Source organism: Pteronotus mesoamericanus, unplaced genomic scaffold (genome assembly GCF_021234165.1).
Source record: "Pteronotus mesoamericanus isolate MK-2021 breed Mesoamerican mustached bat unplaced genomic scaffold, CSHL_Meso_final scaffold_54, whole genome shotgun sequence".
In the NCBI taxonomy this organism is placed as follows: Eukaryota; Metazoa; Chordata; class Mammalia; order Chiroptera; family Mormoopidae; genus Pteronotus; species Pteronotus mesoamericanus.
In genome coordinates, this window is record NW_026555321.1 from 72,296,379 (window position 1) to 72,320,588 (window position 24,210).

The 24,210-nt window shown below is 35.3% G+C and overlaps 1 protein-coding gene across 1 annotated transcript in view; it reads left to right on the forward strand.

Annotated features, from left to right (window-relative positions):
- The window catches only part of UBE2W (ubiquitin conjugating enzyme E2 W), a 51,727-nt gene that overhangs the window by 20,822 nt on the left and 6,695 nt on the right, over positions 1–24,210 (forward strand). Inside the window, exons 3-5 of the mRNA XM_054595590.1 lie at positions 3,568–3,670; positions 17,566–17,721; positions 21,340–21,415. Of these exons, the coding sequence (XP_054451565.1) occupies positions 3,568–3,670; positions 17,566–17,721; positions 21,340–21,415 (335 nt within the window). The remainder of the gene's footprint in view (positions 1–3,567; positions 3,671–17,565; positions 17,722–21,339; positions 21,416–24,210) is intronic.

Here is a 24,210-nt window from a genome sequence, read left to right on the forward strand (position 1 = left end):
TCCTACCAGCAGTGTATGAGAGTTCTTTTTCTCCACAACCTCTCCTACACTAATTTCTTGTCTTACTGATAATAGGCATTCTATTCTAATTCTATTCTATTCTATTCTCTTCGAACAGGTATGAGGCAGTATATCATCGTGGTTTTTAATTTGCATTTCCCTAATTGCTAGTGAAGTTGAACATCTTTTCACGTATCTGTTAGCCATCCATGCGTCTTCTTGAGAAAAGTGCTCAGATCCTCTGCCCATTTTTTAATTGGATTGTTTCTTCTTTTGTTATTGAGTTGTGTGAATTCTTTCTATATTTTACCCCTTGTCAGAGGTATCATTTGCAAATACTTTCTCCCATTTGGTTGGTTGCCACTTTGTTGATATTTCTTTTGAGAACAGCATTTTTTAATAAACCTTTCATTTAGAGATTTTGTCAGGCAGTAATTTTTCTTTTAAAATAACATTGTAAATGAATCACAAAATTTTTATTATCTTTGGCCTATCATCCAGGATATAAAAATAGTCTTTTATATCAGATCTTAGAATAGTTAAATGGGATTATATGGGATGTGGATGGATAATGGATAAGGATGATGATGAAAGCATGTTAAGTTTTTTGGAAGACATTATGGTAGTATGTATTAAGACCACTGAAAACATGAGTATCATATCCTTTGACCTAATAAGCCCCTGTGCTCTTTTAAGGAACAGAGATATTGAAAGACTGACTTTAGAACTGTAGTTGACCCTTGACCAATGTGGCGTTGAGGAGCACCAACCCCCATGTAGTCAGAAATTCACATACAACTTTTGAATCCCCAGAAACTTAACTGCTGATAGCCTGTTGTTGACTGGAAGCCTTATCAGTAATGTAAATAATTAACACACATGTTATATGTTACATGTATCATATACTGTATTCTTACATTAAAGTAAGCTAGAGAAAAAATGTTATTAAGACAATCATTAGGAAAAGAACATATGTACAGTACTACACGTTTATTGAAAAAATATTCACATATAAGTGGACCTGAGCAATTCAAACCCATGTTTTTCCAGGGTTACCTGTACTCATTTCAACATTATTTCTAGGGAAAATTGGGAAACAGTATAAATGTCAATAATAGGGAAATGGTTTCTCGAGGTAGTATAGTGAAACAGCATCCCTTGAGTTTTAGTCTCTCGTCAGCAGATACTGCAAAAATTTTGTGTAGTCATAATTACCCTTGAAAATCCTCTAGGTTTTATTGGTATGTATCCTGTCTTAATATACCCAACTAAGCTAGTTATTCCTACAGAGAGGACTAGAGATGGCTGTTTCTTTGGTTAGGAGCCATAAATGTGTGAAAGAAAAATACATATTAAACATTAGAGTCATAGAGCAATAACTACTCACAAGAAGTTAAGAACTGGGACTGCTCCTATTCTTCCTCTGGGGTGCGTGCTTGTGTTTAAAATCATAAACATTGATGATTTGATCTGATAAACTGCAAAATGACTAGCATGAAATGTACCAAAAAAACTTTTATAGTTATTATCTATGGATGATTTTTGTTGTGTTTGTACTTTTTTGAATTTTCTATAGTGAATATATTTTACTTTTTAATTAGTAAAGTATTTAAAATTATACTGCACAATTGGAAATTATGCCTTTTTTATCTATTACCCAGCTATCGGAAGGATTACTGAGGTTTTTACTTAGCTATCTAAAAGCTGTGCTTGGGTAGATCACCTGAAAATATGTGGTACATTGTATGTCCTAAAAATTATCTTAGAAATAGAATGAAAGGGCACCAGGAAGTCCTGAGTTTTCCTTAGAATATCTCTCTGCAGAATGGGTAGCGAGATTAAAAAGGGATTTTGATGTCTAGGAAGGACCTACATAATTGGAAAAGAGAATAGGTTTTTTTGTTTGTATTTAAAGATTTTATTGATTTATTTTTAGAGAGGAGGAAGGAAGGGAGAAAGAAGGAGAGAAACATCAATGTGTGGTTGCCTCTCACGCGTCCCATACTGGGGACCTGGCCTGCAACCCAGACATGTGCCGTGAGTGGGAATTGACCGGCGACCCTTTGGTTCACAGGCTGGCACTCAAACCACTCAGCCACACCAGCCAGGGCAAGAATAGGTTTTATATTTTGTTTTTTAGTGCAGCTTTTGCATTGTATATAATTTACTATGTTCTGGCTCTGATGTCAGGAATGTGCTGGGATTTTTTGCAGATGTAATGTATGTATCGTTCCAGCAACACTTTGAAATGCATATCTTTCTTTGGAAATACCTGTTTTACAATTGAAATAGTTAAAATGGGAGAGGTAAAACAGCTTACACAGATAGTTAAGGGGAGATCTATCTAATTTCACTGCAAAATACTGCCTCCTGGGTCTGTGGTCATGTTTGTTACCGCTTATGGTATTCAGCATGTGTTCTGAAAATGAGTAGTCATGCTCTTAAAAGTCTGTTTGCATTAGCTGGTTTTGCTCTCAGAGAATCAGTATATTTATTATTTTATATACTTTTAACATACTACATGGGGTGATGAATAGAACTCCCAGACTGCATTCTCAATCTTACTTCCTTTTGTTTTTTGTATTTAAAATAATAAATTTTTATACCTGAAAAGCATAAGATTAAAGGAGTTGGTCATGTGTACAATAATTACTGTAAGTGGCAGAGATATATTCTGTACACTACCCTCTTATTTAAAAAAAAGATGAGGAAATGAGGAAAGCGGGAGTAGAAAAATAGAGATTATGATGAAAAGATGATTGCGCAGCATTTGGAAGCAAAGTGGACCAAGGTCATAAGAGTGAGTTCCTAATTATACCTCAATTTTATATTCATGGTTTTTATATATGGAAACTGAGTAAGCTTGCATAGAAAATGTAGAAATCTATTCTGGGTTTTATTAAACAGTTGAAACATAATGAGAGACAAAGGAAAGGCCATATAGATCTTTAAATACCCATCAGAGTAAGTGGACCGATATCTGCTTAGCTTTCTTTTTCCCAGTCTTCCTTAGAATGCTGATGAGAAAGTTAGTCAGACCACTGCAATTCTCTGTAGTCATTGCTGATACCTCCTTCCCCCATTGCTTCTACAATAATTGATACTAGAATGGCAGTTAATTTGCTTGATGTTATTTATAAAATCTTTTTAGCCATTGTAGAAATAGTCTTGAAAAAAATAAGATAGTATAAATTGAGTAGGAAGAGCACAGGCTTTTGTGTCAGCTCCTTGAGTTGGGGTTTTAATTTGGCCTTTTTTGTTTTGTTTTTCATTTATTCATTATTTTGTTTTTTTCAGACCTGTGTTAAAATTTGGCTCTGTCCTTTGCTAGCTGTCTGACCTTGATCTGGTTATTTAACCCTTGAGTGGCAGAGAAGAGAATATGGCCAGGAGTGTGAATGCCTTCTTTCATGATTGTTGGGAGGAAGAAGTATGCTATCACACATGAATGACTCCTATCCCGATGCCTGGCACAGAGGAAGTTCTTGGTGTTCCCTTTTCTCCTTTTCACCCCAATTTCTTTTATCTGAAGTTTTTAATTTTTTGTTGTTGTTTTCTCTATTCTAGGTGGATTGTAGACATGGAAGGTGCACCAGGTACCTTATATGAAGGGGAAAAATTTCAACTTCTATTTAAGTTTAGTAGTCGATATCCTTTTGACTCTCCTCAGGTAACTGCCTTGCTTTTTAAAATTTCATTTAATTTTTAGATTATAGCAAAATGCTAAATTAGTGATTTTTGACTAAGTCAAACTTTATAAAATAAACTCATAATAATTATGTAAATAGGTTTCTTTATTTTACTGTAATCAGGATCTTATGAACATTTTATCAATACATTATTGAGATGAAGGCTTTGCTGCTTTTGTATTTCTGAGAACTTAAGACTTTCTTACCCACTGATGTTAGTAAAAACGGGGGTGGAAATCTAACCCAGGCTCATGGGTTGTAGAAGAATTTAGCATTTTGGAATAACTAGGCACTTGTTCCTAGATAAGATGATAGATTGACATTGTAAAGAGGTGAGTGCTTTGTTCAAGGAGCACTTTGATTTTGCATTGACATGCTGTCTTTGCATCTTTTTAGTACTGCAAGGACAGAATATATTACAAGATGTTAAACATCTAGACATGAGCCCCAAATCTGATCATTACAATTTGAGGCACTTTTGGTTTAGTTAATGGCTTAATACTTGGCCAAGGGAAAATGGTGGTGGAGGAACATTTTGAAGAGCTGTTTAACTGTGGTGAATGATTAATCATTGGAGGTTAGAGAAAGGGAAGCTCTAGGGTGACTTCCAGATTTCTGGTTTGGTAAGGGCAAATGAGTTACTTGTAGTGGCAAAATTATAAGACTTAATGCCAACTCTGTCTAGTGTTGCTAGGTAATAAGGTGTTCTGGATGATGAAAAGACCCACATACCTGAAATTAAACTTGTATGCTAAAATAAGCTATTTTTAAGGAAAATCATATCTCATTGCTACTTTAAATAAAATATACCATGGTTTAGTAGAATTAAACATATTCTAAAACAAAAGCAAGTGTCTTCCTTCTCTTTAGAAAATGATCTTCACTGTCTATTGTTGCCTTTTGCTTTATCAGCATCATTTTTAACTGTTAATACTTAAAAGCAACAAGGTCTCAATTATATGAAGAAAGAACACAACTAATCAACTTGGAAACTTTTAACTGGGGAGATGTTGAAGGCTTATTGTGGGAGCTCACACATTTTTCATCAGAGGAAAATACTATTTTCCTGAATGAAACTTAAGTCAAAAACCTTAGTGTTTATTTCTAAATCAGATGTCAAAATTAAGCATCATTTATATTTCATCTTTAATAATTCTGTAAGTATGGGCATTTGTAATAAATTTCCTCTTTCCTCTCATCTTACATTCTTTTTATTCTCCTCCTGATTGCACTTCTGCTGACCCTTCTGATTTTGGAGTTCTCCAAGCTCTTTATTCATGTCTCCCTTTACTCTTCTCATGCTTCTCTAACTTATTCAACTGTCCTAAGCAGCTGACTCTCATATCTACAGGCTCACACGTCTAAATCGGTCTTTTTTAATTACCAAATAAAGGGAAATTTGTTTTCTTGTGTACTGGCTACCTCTTTGCTGGCGTTAAAAATTTTTCCTTCTCACTCTTTAATGCAGTCCTTTGGATCCTTTTGCAGTCACTTCACTCTTATTTTATTGTCAGAGCGCTAGTCCAAGTTTTTATCTTTTGTTTGGACTACTGCAGAATAGCTCAGTTCTTTTTACTCCTAGCCATCCTTTCACAGTGCCATCAGATTTCTTTGAAGTTGCAAATTACCTCATTGGTTTTTATATGTACACAGAGGACCAACATCCCACATCTTTCTCACTAAAACCTCTAATGGCTCATTATTTCCTGTCAGGTCTAAAAACTCGTTCGCTTAGCATTTAGGGCCCCTTCATGGTCAAGTCAGAATTTTAGTCATTTCAGTCACGTATTACCTCCATGTATTCTACTATATAGTAATATTTATATCATACTTTATAATGGAACATCCATCCTGACTTTATGTTGTAACAGCTCTTAATAAAGAATTTAGGGGGAGATGGATTCATCCTCATTTTATATGTGAAGAAATTGAAGCTTATGGAAGTAAAGTGTTTTGTTCATGGTTTAAAAGCTAGGTAGTAGAATAGTCACAACTCAGACCCAAGTTACTTTTCTTTTATGCTGCCAATTAGGAGTGAGTACCAGCATGGGGGAAAAAATGCCTCTTTATCCATTCAGCAATGTTACTTCTGAAAGATAAAGATCATATGTAGAATGATACCTTTGAAAGCTCTAAGGCTCTTGTTCCCAGTCTTTTGGGCTATGAGGATTCCTTTTTTAACATCAGTTAATTCTGTAGTCTCTCCCATGTTATAGAAGTTGGATATTTTAATATCCATGAATAAGAACATGACAAAGGTACTCTCTGTCCAGTAACATTTTAAAATTATTTTTTAATCACATCATCTGTGTGGTTATAATGTAATTATATATGGGCCTAACATTAATGTTTGATACACATGTAGATTTCAAGAGTTTTGCAGTAACAAACTTTGCAGAGGTCCATTGCTCTGGGGCAGTGATTGGAACCACTTTGTAGCAGTAAAATTCCCCATTCAGCAAAGATTGTATTTGATGAGACCTGGCAGCATTGGCACTGGTTAGATCGTCTTTCACCCTCCTGTGCAATGAGCATTACTAAATTTAACACTATTTACAAAAGTAGAATTTGGGAAAATGTCCCTAGAGTAGACTCATCTCATTGTGAAATTATTACTTTTTTATCTGTGAGATTTGTAAGAGCATACATAAACTTTATAGTTTGTTGTATATTTTCCCCCTACTAGTTATAATTAATTTCTCATATTATTACACTTTCTAGTGAAAAAGCTACCTATCTAAAAATATGGTGTTTGGCTCAGTCATTTGCTTTAAAAGAAATAGTAACAACAAGAGAAAAACTTTTTCAGTTAATATGCAAGCCAAGATGAGACACTTTTTCATCACTGGTTTCTACTAATGTGCACTGACCAGCAGCCATACAGAAAATAAAATATTTTTACATACTCATATACTACTTTTCTTTGTTAGGAATCAGGTAAATGGTTGGTTAATTTAATATGTATTGAACATGAATTGTGTGCCAAATAATCTGTGTACTTCAGAGATTGGAGAGATTAAAAAATTTAAAAAGCATTGGTTTTGCCACCCAGGCTGGGTAGCTTAGTTGGTTAGAGCATCATCCCCATTCACCAAGGTTGGGGGTTTGATCCTCAGTCAGGGCACATACAAGAATTAACCAGTGAATACATAAATAAGTAGAGCAACAAATCAATCTCTCTTTCTCTCTCAAAATTAAAAAAAAAAGCAAAACCCCAAAAACATTGGTCCTGCCTTGTAATCTGTGTAGTATTTGGATAGGTAGACATTTATTCATTCATTTTGTAAATATTTATTGAGCACATAACATAAGACAGACCCTGTACTTAGGTATTGGTGATTCGGTAGTAAACAAAACTGCAAAAAATAATAATAAAATGTCCGCTAAAGTGTAGTTTGCATTCTTGTAGAAAAAGACAAGACAGTAAACAGTAAGTAAAGTACATACAGTATTAGAAAATGGTGGGAAAAAGTAGAAAAGAGGAATGAAGGTGTTGTAGCTGTGGAAAGAGTGGTTAGGGAAGATTTCACTGAAAAGGTGATACTGGAGCAGAGATCTAAAAGAAGTGAGTGAGTCCTGTGAAAGATGAGAGGGGAAGAACAGGTAAAGACAAAATGCAAAGGCCCTGAATCTGGTGCTTCTGTGGTGGTCCCTAGAGTGGTATATATAAACTAGAGGAGGCAGGTGTAGGTCAGAGGTAATTTGGCCGAGGATTCATTAGAGGTTGTATAGGATATTTATAGCACATTGTAATAATTTTCAGTTTTACTCTGAATGAAATAGGAAACCTTTGAAGATTTTTAGCAGAGGAATCACCTGATCCTACTTAAAATTAAAAGGTAAAAGCTGGCTGTTACCTTTTGTGGCAGATTGATTGTTGGGGGCACTGGGGTAGAGGGAGACCAGATAAGCTATTAAAGTAATCCAGGACGGATAGCCGTGGAGGTCGTGGAAGGCACCATATTTTGTGCATATTTTAAACATTAAGTGAACAGGATTTGCTGATAATCAAAAGTGGAGCAAGGAAAGGACGTGGCCATTTCTGAGATTTGTGAGCATATATTGTTGTAGTTTTGTGTGTAGATCATCGAGGGCTACAACAGGGAATGAAAGTGAGAGTATATTGGCCTTGTCAAAATGGTAATGTGAAGAAGAAGTTGGAAATTTATCTCAAAGGAATTGGGAGGTACGGTCAGTCTACATCAAAACTATGTAGTCTTCTAGCTTAGTATCTTACTGTTTTCCTTCTTTTCCTTTCTGCCTCTTCACATTCATAACTTTTCCTTCCTGCAAATATCCACTGTCTTAGACCACCTTTCTCTGTCAGAACATCCTATTTGAAGGAAACAAATCTGAAACACCTCTAACATTGTCTTGTAAATGTTCCAGTTATACTTGTTTTTAAGCTTTCAACTAATTTTTGTTGAAGACATTTTAGGCATTTTAGAAATAGGAAAGGAAATAATGTTTTTAGGAGGAAAAAGATACTGTCTATTTAGTTCTGAAACCAAATTGATGCTAAGAGCAGTGATGAAAATATACTTACTGAGACTAAAGTTTTAGAAACATTGTAGCAAAAAAGAAGTCATTTGCCCCTTACCCATATTCCCTCTCCTGTGCATTGCCCCTTAATATAGACCTTTTTGTTCTGTGCTCAAAACTCCCACACTGCAGAGATCCAGAACCTTTTTCACAGTGTCTTCATTCTTTTGTGGTCTGATTCACCCTGCTCTTCCATGTTATGGTGGTTAAGTTTTCTAAAGTCTTACTAACAGTTGTTACTGTCTTAAAATTGTCTAGCACCTAGGATACATGAAACTGGCAGTGAACCCCGTTCATTGGAGTCATGGAGGTAAAGCGGAGGGAAAAATACAGAAGACTGGTAGGCTAGAAAAACACAGGGCATGATGGAGAGAGAATGGTTACCATCCAGGGGAACCCAAGTTTCGTTTCATTGTATTCAGAAATTTTGTCTTTGCAGTCAGTACGCACATAGCTATCTTGTCATGGCAATTATGAAAGACTGGGAAAACTATTAATATTGATGCTGCTGATACATACTGGGTGACCAAAAGGAAAGAATTGAATTGAAAACTTAATACTCTACTCCCCACTTTTTTTAACCTCTTTTTTATTATTATTATTATTTATTTATAAATCCTGTTAATTCTATTACAATTGTCTTGATTTTTCCCCCTTTACCTATCTCCACCCATTCCGCCCCCACCCCTCCTGCTCCCACAGTCAATCACCACTCTGTTGTCCATGTCCATGGGTCATTCATACATGTTCTTTGTCTAGTCCCTTCCCTTTCTTTCCACCATAGTCCTCTTTCCTCCTCCCTTCTGGTCACTTTCAGTCTGCTCCATGTTTCTGTGCCTGTGGTTTATTTTGTTGAATAAAGTCCACTTATAGGTGAGATCATATGGTATTTGTCTTTCATCAACTGGCTTATTTCACTTATCTTAATAATCTCAACTTCCATCCATGTTGTTGCAAAAAGTAGGATTCCTCTCTCTTTCTTAAGTGCAGATTGATTTTATTTATTTTTTTAACGTCAAAGTTAATTATAAAATAAAAAATATAAAACCATTATAAAGTCTCAGAAATTCAACCAGCATGACACCAGCACAGAAATAATCAAGTAGATCAATGAAATATAATGAACATTCTAGAGACAAACACATATATCTGATTAATATATGTATGATTATGTTGATATTTCAAATCAATGAGAAAATAAGGCTTATTCCACAAATAAAGTGCATGGACCACTATTACTTGAAATAAAACAACTATAGAGCCCTATTTCACACATTATACAAGAAATAGTCAGGTGAGTTAAAAATCAATATGTAGAATCTAAGGAGTTTTAGAAGAAAATAGAACTAATATTTTTCATGACCTGATGTAAAATACTCAACGCCAGAAGCTAGCTATAAAGTAAATATTGACAATATGACTATATTAATCATTTAACTATATAGTAATATACATATAAAAAAAGGTAAAGGACAAGGAATATAATAGAAAAGTATTTGCAACACATCTAAAACATGGTTAATAGGTTTTTTGTTTCTTATTTTTTGGTTTGTTGTTTGTTTTTTTTTGTTGTTGTTGTTTTTTTTAGGGAAAAAAGTTCTACAGACCTTTTATCAATAAATGGGTAAAGAATACCAAAAAGTCATTTAAAGCTTTTTTTTTTTAAATAGAAATAGGCAAGAAATATACAAAAACAGGTTTAGTTTCAACAAATAGTAAAGGAACAATTAAAATAACATCATTGTCACAATCAGATTAATGAGTATTAAAAATATTGGTAATATCAAGTATTGGCAACTCTGAAAGGAACTGGGTATTCATAGAAACATTTTCATCATCTTAAAGCAGTCCCTTCATCATGTTTTGCAGTGCTGGTTTGGTGGAGGTATATTCTTTTAGCCTTCTTTTGTCTGGGAAACTCCTTATTTCGCCTTCCATTTTAATTGCAAGCCTTGCTGGGTAGAGCAGTCTTGGTTGCAGGCCTTTACTTTTCAATACTTGGAATATTTCTTGCCATTCCCTTCAGGCTTGGAATGTTTCTGTTGAGAAGTCAGATGCTAGACGTATCGGGGCTCTCTTAATATAAAATAAAATAAACTACCTGTTTCTCCCTTGCTTGCTTTAGGATTCTCTGTTTGTCTTTGATATTTGCCATTTTAATGATGGCAGTGGTCTTGGAGTGGACCTCATTGGGTTCCTCTTGAATAGGACCCTCTGTGCTTCCTGGATTTGTGTGACTTTTTCTGTCCTTCAATCAGGGAAGTTTTCCATCATGACTTTTTCCAACAGGTTCTCTATCCCTTCCTCATCCTCTTCTCCTTCTGGTATCCCTATTATACGGATATTAGTACGTTTCAGGTTGTCCTGCATTTCTCTAAATGCCTCTTCATTCTTTTTGAGTCTTTTTTCATTTTCTTGCTCTTTCTGGGAGTTTTTTTCTACCTTGTCCTCCAGCTCGTTGATTCGGTCCTCAGCTTCATCAAGCCTGCTTTTGATACCTTCTGCTGTGCTCTTCAATTCAGAAATTGTATTCTTCATTTCCTCTTGTCTCTTATGGATAGTTTCTATGCCCTTGTTCATGCTGATATAGTTTGCAGTAAGTTCCTCGTAGTTTCCCTGTAGTTCTTTGTAATTCTCTCTGAGCTCACTGAGCTCATTGAGCTTCCTTAGAACCGTTGTTTGGAACTCAATATATGATAGTTTACTTTCCTCTGTTTCATTGTGTTCTTTTTCTGGGGATTCCTACTTTCCCTTCGAGTGGGGCCAATTTCTTTGTCTTCCCATTATTTGTGAGACTCTTTTCTGTTGCTTCTACTTCTTATATTGATCTGTCTTGATTTCCTGACTTTGTGGTGTGAACTTCTATGGTAGGAGACTGCTGTTTTTACTTTTGGATCTGCCTCTGATAATGTCAGATGTTGACCCTGTCTGACTTTAGGCAGTCTGTTTGAGACTTCCAGGAATCTATTGTCTGTGGCTCTCCTTCAGCTGTTAATCTATTCACTCTGCACTCAGCAGGGCTCCTTAGACAGCTCATTACAGGGGGGAGTCCCTCCTGGGGGCAGGGTGATTGGGTCCTTTCAGGCAGCTGCCCTATGGGGGAGGAGTCGCACTGGGATCCTGCGAGCTATTCTCTCAGTTCTCTCCACAAAGCCTCCATCCTCAGTCCTTCCTTAAGTGTCGCCAGACCTCTCTGCATCCCCTTTAGCCAGGGATCTACTGTCTGTGGCTGCCACTCTGCACTCAGCAGGCAGCTTAGACAGCACAGGGCAGGGTGGAATCCCACCTGGGGGCGGGGCTATGGGGTCCTTTGAGGCTGGTGCCACTCAGGGGGAGTGGTCTCTGCCTGAGCAAGGTGGCTGCTGTCACATGGGGGGTAAGTCAGCCCCGAGATCCCACTGGCTACTCTCTGTTCTTTCCCCAAACCCTCCTTCCCCAGTCTCTCCTCTGTCTCTAACCCACTCTGTCCCTGCTTTTGCTGGAGACCAGGGTAAGTGGCTGCAGGTAAAAATTTTGTGTTGGCCCTTTAAACAGTTCTTTGCATCTCCAGCTGCCTGTCTCTGGCAGAGAGCAACTCTGCTACTCTTCACAGCTGGCTGTTTTCTGTGTACTTTTTGGGCTCTGGTGCTGTGGGCTAGAGATCCCCACTTTTGGTTTAGATCCTGCTCTTCTCAGGGGGATCCAACTGGTCAATTCAATATCATTCTGGTGCTGTTGCCCGTGGGCGCCCCGTCCGCCTTCTCAGGTCTGTATAGTACACCTTACCAGTTAGATGACGCTAAAGCTGATTTTTCTGTCTCCAAGGTTACAAGGCTCCTCTCTCACAATTGTTCAGTTGTTTGTCCCAGGTGATTTCTCCGCAATTTAGTTGTAATTCCAGGTTGGTCCTGGGAGGAGGTCAGTGTGACTTCCACTCACTCCTCTGCCATCTTGATTCCTCCATAGTCACTTTTGTCGAAGATTCACCATTTATACTAGACAACCTTTTTGGTGGCACAGGTCCTGGATCTGACGGTCCCTCTTCGGGCGCCAGCTGAGGTGGGATCGTAGACTCTGATCCCGCAGCAACCCGGGGTCGTCAAGGAGGGGGGAAATAAAATTAGTTGTTCCAGACATTTCTCTTGTCTGTCAGGAGAAGGGGTGGCACTTCCCTCTAGTGGATAAGGCCCAAGCCTCTGTGAAAGGGTTATCAGTTTGGGTAGGTAGTAGGAATGTACAGGTGATCTCATTACATCAGTATTGTTTATATTTACAGAGAATAGATGATGTTTTGAAAAAAACAAATGGCAGGAACACACCTAGTTACCTGAGTCCGAGAGGAGAGGAGAGGAGAGAAGTAAACATGAGAGTGTAAACATAAGAGTACCAAAGGGTTTAGGGTCAGGGTCTGTGAATAATGTAAACTTCCTTCCCAGCATGAGCCGGTTATCATAGCTTTTGAGGAAAAAATGAAGCATGGTTCAGAGAATTTACTTTTAGGCCTGATTTCCCCAGGGAACTGATAGATCCAGTTAAGAACTGTCTCCAGTGTGGTTTCAAACCTGAGCCAGGCAGGGGATCAGATTTGCCAAGAGATAAGGAAACTTCAGATAGGATCAGGACCCCAGCCATATCAAAGCCTGGGGGTGAGGGTCTTTTTCCCCTTCTCCATGTCCCCCCAAGTTCTTCCCTGATGCCTTTGCAGCTGTGCCAGTCCTAGGTTGCCCCTGCCATCAAGGGGTCTTATGTGTCATTGACTAACCGGCCATCCTTCAGGGCCCAGCAGGATGATACAAGGGAGGCAGGGGCTGCACCCCTGCCAGGGAGACAGGATTTGTCTCCTCAGTGCCCTCTTTTCCCAGGCCTCCTTGATTAGCTCCAGCCTTGGGGCCCTCTCGCCTGTTGGCGAGGCTACAGTTCCTGAAACCAGACGGGATGTTTCCCAACAACCTATGTCATGTATTATTCATAATTGATACTTAATTTAGTTTATTACAGTATACTCTTTGCTCACATGGTTCAATTTTATCATTACACATTAAGTATTGTCATCTACTTATAATTTCCATCAGAAAAAAAGCATGCTCTCATATTGTCCCTGGAGAAACCTTGTTTTTATATTATTGATTGGCTTTTACAATGATAGCCTGTTTTGTACTACGTTCTGCATATGCTTTGTTTTAAACTAGCCTAATCCCAGATTAGGTGTCTGACTTTATCATTGCTTCTGTCATTAGTCTGAACACAGTATTCCTTTATTGTGGTCAGTATTGTGAAGTTGAGCTTGATTTTTGGAAACCTTTCATATAAGTACCATTAATGTCATATTAGAAAGAGTTATCTAAACTTGTTCCTTTTATTTTGTCAGTCTTGGTGGCTTTCAGTTTAGATTTTAGTAGTTTTATGACAGTACTCAGTACTCAAAAGTTAGCCAGAGGTTGTAGTTTGCTTAAAATTTCAGGTTGGGCCCTGGCTGGTGTGGCTCTGTGGATTGAGTGCTGGCCTGCTAACCAAAGGGTTGCTGGTTCAATTCCCAGTCACGGCACATGCCTGGGTTTCAGGCTGGGTCCCCAGTTGGGGTATGGGAAAGGCAGCCACACATCGTTTCTCTCCCTCTCTTTCTCCCTCCCTTCCACTCTCTAACAATGAATAAAATCTTTAAAAGGAAAAAAAATCAGGTTGTATGTGGAATATGCACACTTAACAAAATTATATGGACCCTGAGCATAGTTCTCTCTTATATCCCGCCTGCTCTTGAAAATGAGCCACCCCAATAGGGAGATGTTTGGAAATTTAGATATGTCTGAGGACTGTTTCTAATGCAGACTCAGAACTTCAGGTGTGGTTCGCATGCAATAGAACAGAGATCCTTTTCTAAAATTGTAACTTTTATTTCCATCAAACTGGTTCTTAAATATCTGTGATTCCACTTTAATCGTTTGGTTTATGCTGTGGGGAAGGTGTGCAGTCTCTGGTTGCTAACTGTTTAATCTCTATGTATCTGAATAAGTTATTTTAAAAATAAATAAACTATTCTTATTTATTCTTTTTGGTTTCAAATTCATTGTATTCAATTGTCTTGTCAGATTTGTTTTAGATAGTTTTATCCGCTACTTGGGACTCCAAGTAAAAAGTTTTTGAATTTTGAAAATAGCTTAATTATCTGTTCAGTATTCAGAGCCTACTTGGCTGCATTAAAATAACTGAAATGTACATTTTCTTCTTTGGCTTGTTCTACGTATTAAATAAATGAGGGTGATTAAGAGAGTGATCTTGAAGAAATTCAGCCTTGGCATGCAGAGAGCCAGAATAGGAAAGTTCACATTAAAACAGTCTGTGGAAACTACTTACCAGCCTTTTACATGAATAAACTGCAGAAAAGTTTTTTCTTTTATTTCAGGAATTCATCATTTTTGGCATGTAAACTCAGCCTTTCCATGTTTAGACAAACTTCTAAAATTCTGTTATCTGGCAGGTTAGGCTCGAGGAGTTACCTATACTATGTACAACTAATTCATTCCACTTTTTTTAATGGTTACTAAAAGTTTCAGACTGGCTTCATTTGCCCTGCATGTAGCATGTTAAAAAGCGCCCCCCCACCCCGCCTTTCTTTTCCCCTTTTTTTTCTTTAGATAGGGTTGTTGAGATCTGATTTTTTATTTCAGTTCCCTCAGACTTCCAAGCTGTTCTGTTGACTTCTGGCTCCCTGCTTATAGACTGTGTGCTGCTGCTTCTGTAGGTGTTTACTTGCCCCTTTTCTTCCTCTTCTGATTTCCTTTTGATTTGTGCATTCTTCTTGGCTCCTAGGCCAAGTGCTTTAGTTTATCATCATATTTTTCCAAGAATACTGCTTTCCTTCTGCTCTGTGAATTGGCTGGTCAAAGCATGCCATGGTGGCCATTGTTATTTCGCCGTCTGTATATTTTCCTTGATGGTTGCTGATAATCGATTCTTTTTTTCCATAAAAGATAATTTGTTAGTTCTTTGTTACTTTCAGAGTATTATTCTACTTGACTTCTTAAAAAAAGAGATGTTACTGAAAAAGAAATATTCTTTAAAAACTAATTTTGGTCAGGGAATAAGTTCTTGGGCATTGTGTTCTTAATAAATATATTCAACTGGTCAAATAACATTTTCTGGCAAAATGAATATGCCAAAGCAGATGCATATTTTGTGAGATTTGTTAACATCCACTGTAAACATCTGTAACATGTAGGCATATGAAATGCATATGATGATAAACTATAGCTTATTTTTATAAAAATAGATTTTAATTTAATAATTGTGGATAAGCTCAAAGTGTTTGACTGCAAGAACATTTAAGCAGTCCTTTCATTTTGCAAAGCAGTATTTCTTTCAGCAAAAAGTGACGAAAAATGTCCTGGCTGAATAGCTCACTTGGATAGAGTGTAGTCCTGATAAGCCAAGGTTGCAGGTTCCGTCCTGGTCAGAGCACATACAGGAATTAACCAGTAAATGCATAAATAGGTAGAGCAACAAATTGATGATTGATGTTTGATGTTTGTGTTCTCTGTCTCTTTCTCTCTCTCCCCTCCCTTCTCCTTCCTTCCTTCCTTCTTTCTCTAAAATCAGTTTTTAAAAAGTATTTTTAAAAAAGGGATGAAAAAGGCATTAGCACTAATAGATAGAGTTAAGATAAATGGCATGCTTTTGACACAGCTGTGCCAAAGTCTTTAAAGGGTTTTTCTGCAGTTGGGTAGGAAAGTAATTGAATATCTCTTATTTTGGGACCTTTATTTTTCAGCTTTATTTTAGCTCTCTTTAGTGTGGCCAGAATTTATAGGAAACAAATAGATGTGTGAAGCCATTCCTTTGAGGGGGAGAAAAATCGTTTTGCTATCTTACACCAGCTTTAGTGAAGAAAATGAGTCCCATATGTTAGTGTATTTGAAATATTAGGGAACTCCTACTTGTATGAAAGAGTGCTTTGTTAAAATTTAGATACTTATATAATTCCAATAAAATTAGATTTGTAGATAGCTATTTAAAAATAAAAGCAAAAGCCTAAGTTACAGTCACTTTCTGTAACATGTCCCATATTAAACTATGGCATACTTTACTCTGGCCATAGTTACTTTATGCCTAGAGTAATATATATTTCATCAGTTTCTGTTGTAACTTAAGATAAAGTTTTTTCTACTGAGATTCTGCTATATTCAGGTGTGAGGCAGTTTGCAGGATTGAGAAAGATAGTGTAAGTCTCATTGGGGAACTACTGGTTTATACTTGATGAATTTTATAAAAATCCCACTATAACTGCTGATTCAGAATCTGAAAGTGGGGTCCTTGAATTTGTATTTTTAGCCAGATCTTCAGGTAATTTTTTTAAAAGCAAGGTCAGGAATTCGGATTTAATGTGAAACAACAAAATGAAAATGGCATTATACTGCAATATAAAATTCAGTTAAAGATTGATAAATTAATTTTTATATCAAAATAAATTATTATGAAATAACACATAAACAATCTTAAGTAAGACTTATTCTTTCTTTGACATACTTTGGGCTATGCTTACAGATTTCCTCTGGATACATGAATTTACTCTTCTCTTTAGATGCGTAGGTAGATATATGTAAGAAATGCTACTATTAGGATATTTGTTGAATTATTAGTGTAAAGGAAGGAAATAATAGATTTATTACCTTTTAAAACTGTGTAAAGCAAGATGGAAAAAGGAAAGACTGTTAGAAGAATTGAGTAAAAGAAAAGTCAGAGATAACAACAAGTAATTGAGATTCACTCAACCCTATTTTTTGTTTTTTGGTCTAGGCACATAGTTATTTGCTGATTAATAATTAGTAATTTGTGCCCGTCATAATGGATGTGTGAGTTTAGAGCAGGTGAAATATATAGCAGTCATTTCCTTTTCTATATAACACCTGGAGTGAGATAGCATTGTTGCAGATGGAAGGGGTGTTCCTACCAACTATAACTCATGTTGTCTCAAAATTGAATACTTTCTTTTTGGAATTTTATTGTATTTGGTTTCTGTAGAGAGCAATGAATAGAATTTGAAAAACCATTTTTATAAATGAACAGTTGTTTTTCACCAGTTTAAAAATGCATGATAATTTGGAAATTTTTTTAAAGATTTGTGAAAAATAGCTGAAGTACAAAATAGATAATTTGGATGTTTTCCCTATGACATGTGCATTCGTATGGTGAAACCAGTATTTAATAACTTGAGAATAAACAAGCAGTTGTTAATCTTGATCCTGGCACTGATTATGTTTATTTTTTAATTGGTTTTAAAAAATATTGTTATATAGAGAATATTTAATTTTTTTGGTAATACAGAATGTTTGAGTGTTAATGACATTTTATTCTTTCCTAGGTCATGTTTACTGGTGAAAATATTCCTGTTCATCCTCATGTTTATAGCAATGGTCATATCTGTTTATCCATTCTAACAGAAGACTGGTCCCCAGCGCTCTCAGTCCAATCAGTTTGTCTTAGCATTATTAGCATGCTTTCCAGCTGCAAAGAAAAGGTAGGACTTTTTAGAATTATTCCAGGTAATATCTCTTCTTTCAGTTTAGATAGAAAAACTATTTTAATATACATTTTATTTGAAGGAAGGACACAGCGTTTTTTATATTGGGAATGTCATATTTAATAATAGATCGGGAAATTATTTTGATAATTTTTCATTCCAAATAGAAGCCAGACATTGTTTTATATTTCTTAAACTGGAAATTTCTGCATATGTTGTTAAATAATCTGAATTTTGTTTCTTTAAACACGCACAGGATAAGTGTCCAAGAAAGTCTTGTTTTGAGATTTCACTGTGGAAAGTCCCAGAAACCAGCAATCATAGGTAGCTCCCTTTTCCCCTCCCTTTCTCTTCTGCTGACACTTACCCTGTCAGTGTCTTTCAGGGCATTCCCCAGGACCCAGAGCTTTGCTATCATAATGGTTAGGTTGAAGATGAAAGTCTAAATTACCAGAAAATTTTTAGGATTTTCCTCTTATTCTCATTTATAAATCCACAGATTCTTTGATGGAGAGGAGAAAAAGACCAAAAACAAAAACCACATGAGTTAAGTTTAGGATATCCTTTTCAAGTACCTAAGTCCTCTGCATTTCTGGTCCTCTTGTCATTCCTGCTTGAGGGTTAGTGTAGCACAGTGTTCATGTAGTTCTATATTTTTTAAAGCTTCACTTTTCCATGAGGGTTTCCTTCTGTATTCTGTTTAAAAAGAAACAAACTTACCTTTGAGATTAAAGAGCTGAGAGGTTGTTTGTTTCAGAAGGTGCCCCCCACCATGTTCTCCCAATTGAACTGTCATTTTTATTAAATTAGTATCTAGAGAACTTTTAACACAGTACTTTATTTTAAAATAATAGGTTAACTAGACTTAAACACTTGAAGCCACTGTTTGCAAAGTAAGTTTCTTGGAATGTCAGTTCCATTAAAGGTTTCTTGATGTTACGTTTAAGAAGAGGGGGAAATGATTTTTGTTTAACTAGTCATGGGAAATAATGGGTTAAATTGTATTTTTTCAAAGTATAACATTAAGAGCCCTTAATATCCAATTTATATACCATATAAGAAAGGAAATTAACTCTGGAAGTTAGACTTGTGACACACCATTAGTTAAAAGGTATGTATCTCCTATGGGAGTTGCGTGCAGGCTGGGTGGAGAAAGGACAAAGAGGGTAAAATTGGGACAACTGTAATGACATAAACAGTAAAATATTTTTAAAGAATAAAAATGAAAAAGACATATATCTCCATTCAGGAATATTAAAATGTTCAGGAAAAAATGTACATCGTAGAAGAGATGAAATGGGGTACGTGTTATCTCATGTTAGTCTTACTTTTTAACTTCAGGTTCCTCTTCGTTGTTGGCTTTCCTAAGCTGCATTTTAAGACTGCACTTAAGCTTTTGTTAACCCCAGGGGATTTAGAAGCAAGTCTTATTTATTACTTCCATATTTTCTCCTCCCTCATTTCCACCCCCAGCACACATACCACTTTTAAACTTTCAAGTGTAGAGCAGAGCAGTTTTCAGTGACAAGGGCTTCTATGTCCCTGCTCGTGTTTAATGTCTTTAGAAAGGTGAGGTAGTAACATAGGATTGAATAGGTAAAGTTAAGAAATGAACACCACTGATGTCTGCACACAACTCTTGCATAGCCCTGATGATTTTTAACCTTTGTTTACATTTAAATATAATGATTTACTTCTAAAAACTGAAAAATGACTATTTTCTAGCCCCTTCATTCTTTTCTATGCCTTACCATTTCCCTCACATTCTAGTTATTTGCTATTATTTCTTATATACTTAGTATAAGACTAATTCCATTTAAATTATTGATAAACTATGTTATATAATATAAATTATATTTAATGAAGATGATAACCTGGAATTCAGAATTTTGGCAGCATTAGTTCTGTGAAATATAAAATTTAGCAAACATTTCGTACCTACTACATGTTATTTTTACTGTGCCAAGTACTAGGATACAAAGACAAACAGGAAACTTTCTTTGCCATTGAGGAGATCTAGCTTCAAATAAACTTCAAAAACTCTTAAATACTCACCAAAATTTTATTCTATGGTGGACATCTTTGTATGAGTTTCACTTTACTAATCAACTCCTTTTTAATATAAATTTTAATTTTTACTATAGGCATTTGAGAACTTTGATTTAGTCATAATTCTTTTATTCCAGTTTCCCTTTTCATAGTCAAGAATGGTTCCCTAAATTAAAGATATTTAAATCTATTACATCAGTAGATTTCAGTAGATTAAAGATAATTTCTGATATTGAGACCAGGGGTTTTTCAATAATCTACCCTTTATTCTGTGTCCTTAAAATACAGATAGTCCAAATTCCCAGCCTGTATTCCATTTCTAAATCGATTTTGGTAATCCATCTTTTAATATAGCTTATTTTCTCCAAAAACCCTATCTCTTTGATCACTTACCAGTTTGGTTATATTCCTGACTTAAGCATATAAGTGGTGTTTTTCTTTTCTTAAATGTTTTTGATTGGGTTCTAATAAATATACACATAAAAGTAGTTTATGAAATTATTTACCATAGTAGTAGCAATTTATTTCACATGAACATGGGTTATAACTTTGAAAGACAACAGCAGATCATCTGTTTTTTGAAGGAGCCAGGCATCTTAATTTCATAATACTAATTTTTTAGGAATTCTCTCAAACATTATTAACAGGGTAACCTTGGGATAGTTGTTCAACATCTTATGCTCTATGTTAAATTAATATTAATTCAGAGGGGAATTATGAGGCTCAACTAAGATCATAGTTATGTATGTGAGTTTTAGATGTGCCAAGTAAACTTCCTATTTTTCCTTCCTGCTGTGTAGGGAGCCCTGCTCTCCATTGCTTTTTGTTGGACCTGTTATATTACCTACAAACCTGCCCTCAGTGACTTCAGTACATATTGATATGTTTCCAGATCTTTGTAGTGTCACATATTTCTTGTGTCTGATCAATGTACAATAGTTTTCAGGAAAATTCTATTGTATAGTCTGTCTTCAGTGTTGTTGGCATCACTGTTTCTGATGTAGCTCCTTTGCAGAGCTGCCATGTATATAATGTGGTGCTAGTCAGGACATATGTATAGCAGAAATGTCCATATATCTTTTCCCCTTTCCCCCCTTACATTGTTTGGAAACTTAATCCCTTGGTTTGTTCTTGCTGATACTATCTTACAGAAAAACAGTAATCCTTTGTGGAGGTTTATAAGTTGTATTAGTTTCTCAGACAGATCTAGTTAGCTAGACTTTTCTGTTTTAATTGGTTCACAGAAGTAATTATTAAATTATTTCTAGGGAGAGAAAAATAAATGAAACCAAATTTTTTTACAACCTAATGCCACTCTTGGTTAATAGTTATTCTCCAGTAATCCCATTGGAACCTAACCCAAACTACCCTACGCCTATATTTTTAAAACAATTTCAGTGTCAAGAATCTACATTCCATAGAATTTCTTTCAGTTTTACCATCAGCATTTATGTATTTTTAAATTCATATTGTAATAGTTTTGCTACAGCTTTTATTAAAACGGTCTCTCCCTTACGTTTTTCTAGTTTACAACTTCTTATCTATTTAAACTTCTTTTGGTTTCAGAGACGACCACCAGATAATTCTTTTTATGTTCGAACATGTAACAAGAATCCAAAGAAAACAAAATGGTGGTATCATGGTAAGCAGTTTTATTTTAGAATAATAACTTTTAGCATTTTAGTTTGAAAGATTTTATATCTGTTTGCTTGAGAAAAAGAATGGAATATAATAGATGTTAAAGTTTTGTTATATGGAGAAAATTCTTTAAAATACTTTAAGACATTTTTATGGGTAAGCTAGACTAGCTGCTTAATGGGGCACATAAAACCATAATCATACAAGTAAAACCTCAAATTGCTTTAGCATTTTGAAACTCTACCATTTTATTACAAAAAAGAAGTCCTTAATAATCTTTAGATCTAATTAGAGCTAGTTATTGGGAAACCTGTTGTTTAAAATAGAAGTTTTGATGCCTTTGTACTCATTTAGTCCTGATACTGTTCTGTGGGAGGGGGGGACCACATTGTTAGAAATGACCCATTAAAGAAAGTTCTTCCTATTCTAATAGTTATTCCTCAAAAAAATTGAGGTTCTGCTGATTGTAGTTTCTGTAAACAGTACTCTCAATAATTTTAAATTTTCTCTTGTTCTTGGTTGGGAGGGTGATGGTAACTTTTATAATTGAAAGCTGCTAGTATTTTTTCTAAACTGACCTTACTCTTCACCAAAGAGATGTTTAAAATTAAAAACAAAAAGTTTATATTCCTCCATGTACTTTTTAAAACAAGTGTACAAAATCCATCCCCTGTATTTTGTATACATAAGAGCATTTCCTCTGTTCTGCTTTTTTTAAATATTATTTTAATAAGAAATTAAAACTGACAGTATGAGTTAATAGGAATGGAACCTTTTCCCCTTACCTTTCTCTCTATTATGAAACCTGTTATCTTAGTTAATTTGAGTCAATTAAAAACTTTTATAAATTATAGGAGTTCTAAGTGTTGAGCTAAAAGACGACTGGAGTCAATACAGTAGCAATATTCTAGCAGCTACAAGTTAGTAAGCACAGTGAAAGAAAAGTGCCATTCCTGAGAGCTACAGAAATATGCATATTTGGGATAATGTTAATGAGAAATGCAGGTGACCTAGAAGGAGAAATAACAAAACTTTTAAGAGCTGTTAAAAAAAGAAAAAACTTTGATGAGAAACCAGTATTATAAAAAAAACCGTATATTCTTTACAAATTAAAGATTTAATGTAAGTCAGTAAAAATCCAGTTGAATGATGGGGTAGTTGTTTTAAAGGTTTTGGAAAATTCAGCCTGAATTTTGAACTAAAAGATAATGAAGAATTAATCTACTAGACACCAAAACCTGTTGATGCAAGAATAGACATTGAAATACAGTTACTCTTTTTTTAGGCCTTTCTGTTTATAAGATGTGTATATATGGTGACTACAAATCTTAGGGAATATATAGTGTATATATGATGTCACAAATCAGTGAGAAGGGAAAAAATTGTTTTGTAAATAATCTTGTTAGAAAATTGGTAATCATTTTAGGAAAGAAAAACTTACATTTTTATTTCATAGGTGGAATATTTTCTGTGGATTAAATTAAGCAATTTTTTTTTAAGTTGGGTATTATCTCTGGAGGAAGGAAAAATATCTAAAATTAAAGGGAATCATAAAGAAATTAAACATTTAATTTCATGAAAATGTAAATCTTTCGTAAAAGCACCAAAAAACTTCAAATCACAGTCACTATAAAGTTAAAAAAATTGTTAAGTATAATTAAAATTAAACATAGCTTATTAGAAATAAAGACCATATTTGAAAGTTGCGTAAGCATAAATATAATAAAAGCATAGGTGGAAAAATTCAACACTAAAATAATTACAAATTTAATATTTGAAAGTGTTACTGAATTGGCAGAGTTTTATAAATGAGTGCAGTGCTGTAATAGAGTATTGGGTAGAATAAAATAGGATTTCCTTACTTGCCGGTGGGATACCTAGTCCTTTAAGGAAGCAGTGCAACAGTACCTAACAAGATTGAAGTTTAAGATCAACCTTTTGTCTTAGATATTTCTGAAGTTTCTTCCTAAGACAGTCATCTGTAATATAAAAAAATGTTATGCATGAAATGTTCTGTGGGGCATTATTTGTAATGCATACTCTATTCCATATCCTCCATGTTGTTGCCTCTACATGTGCTATTTACCTGGAATGAATCCTTCTACACACACCCCTCTCTTCTTGGGAACTCATTCACCAAAGCCTTGTTGATTACACCTTCCTTTAAGGAATCTAATAAACTTATTACTTCACCTATAATGCAGGTTTTGTTTTAGTTTTTAAGACTTCCCCCAGATCATTCTGATACAGCTGGTCACTTAAGAACTGTTTCAGGGATTCCTAGGTATAAAAGGACAACTTTTCAAATAAGATAACACTGACACTCAGACTTAAGGAATTCCTTCTGAACACAGAAGTTCCACGAAAACTTTACTACTACTTTACTACTTTAATTAAAGAGCCCTTCAATTTACATTGCTGGCTTCTCATTCTTTTACATCCTCTTGCATTTTAGGACTGAACACTGTACTGCCACTTTCTTCTGTGCCTTTAAAGTGTCCAGGCTTCTAAGATAGTGGTCACTTTATTTCATACTCATCCTCACTAATAGAAGAATTCCACTGTCTTTTCTAATATTTTTAAACCGAGTTTTAAAATTTGAGAGGAAATTGTATTAGAGTGACGAATTTTAAAAATACATCTATTTTGAAAGTGTAACTCTCTGTATCACTGTATCCACCCCCAGTGTTAGATGGTATATTCCTATTTTTACCTTCCTTACTCCCTGGTAGGGAAATTTCAAAAAGATAATCGTCTTTCACTCTGGCTGATGGCTCAGTTGGTTGGATCATTTGTCCT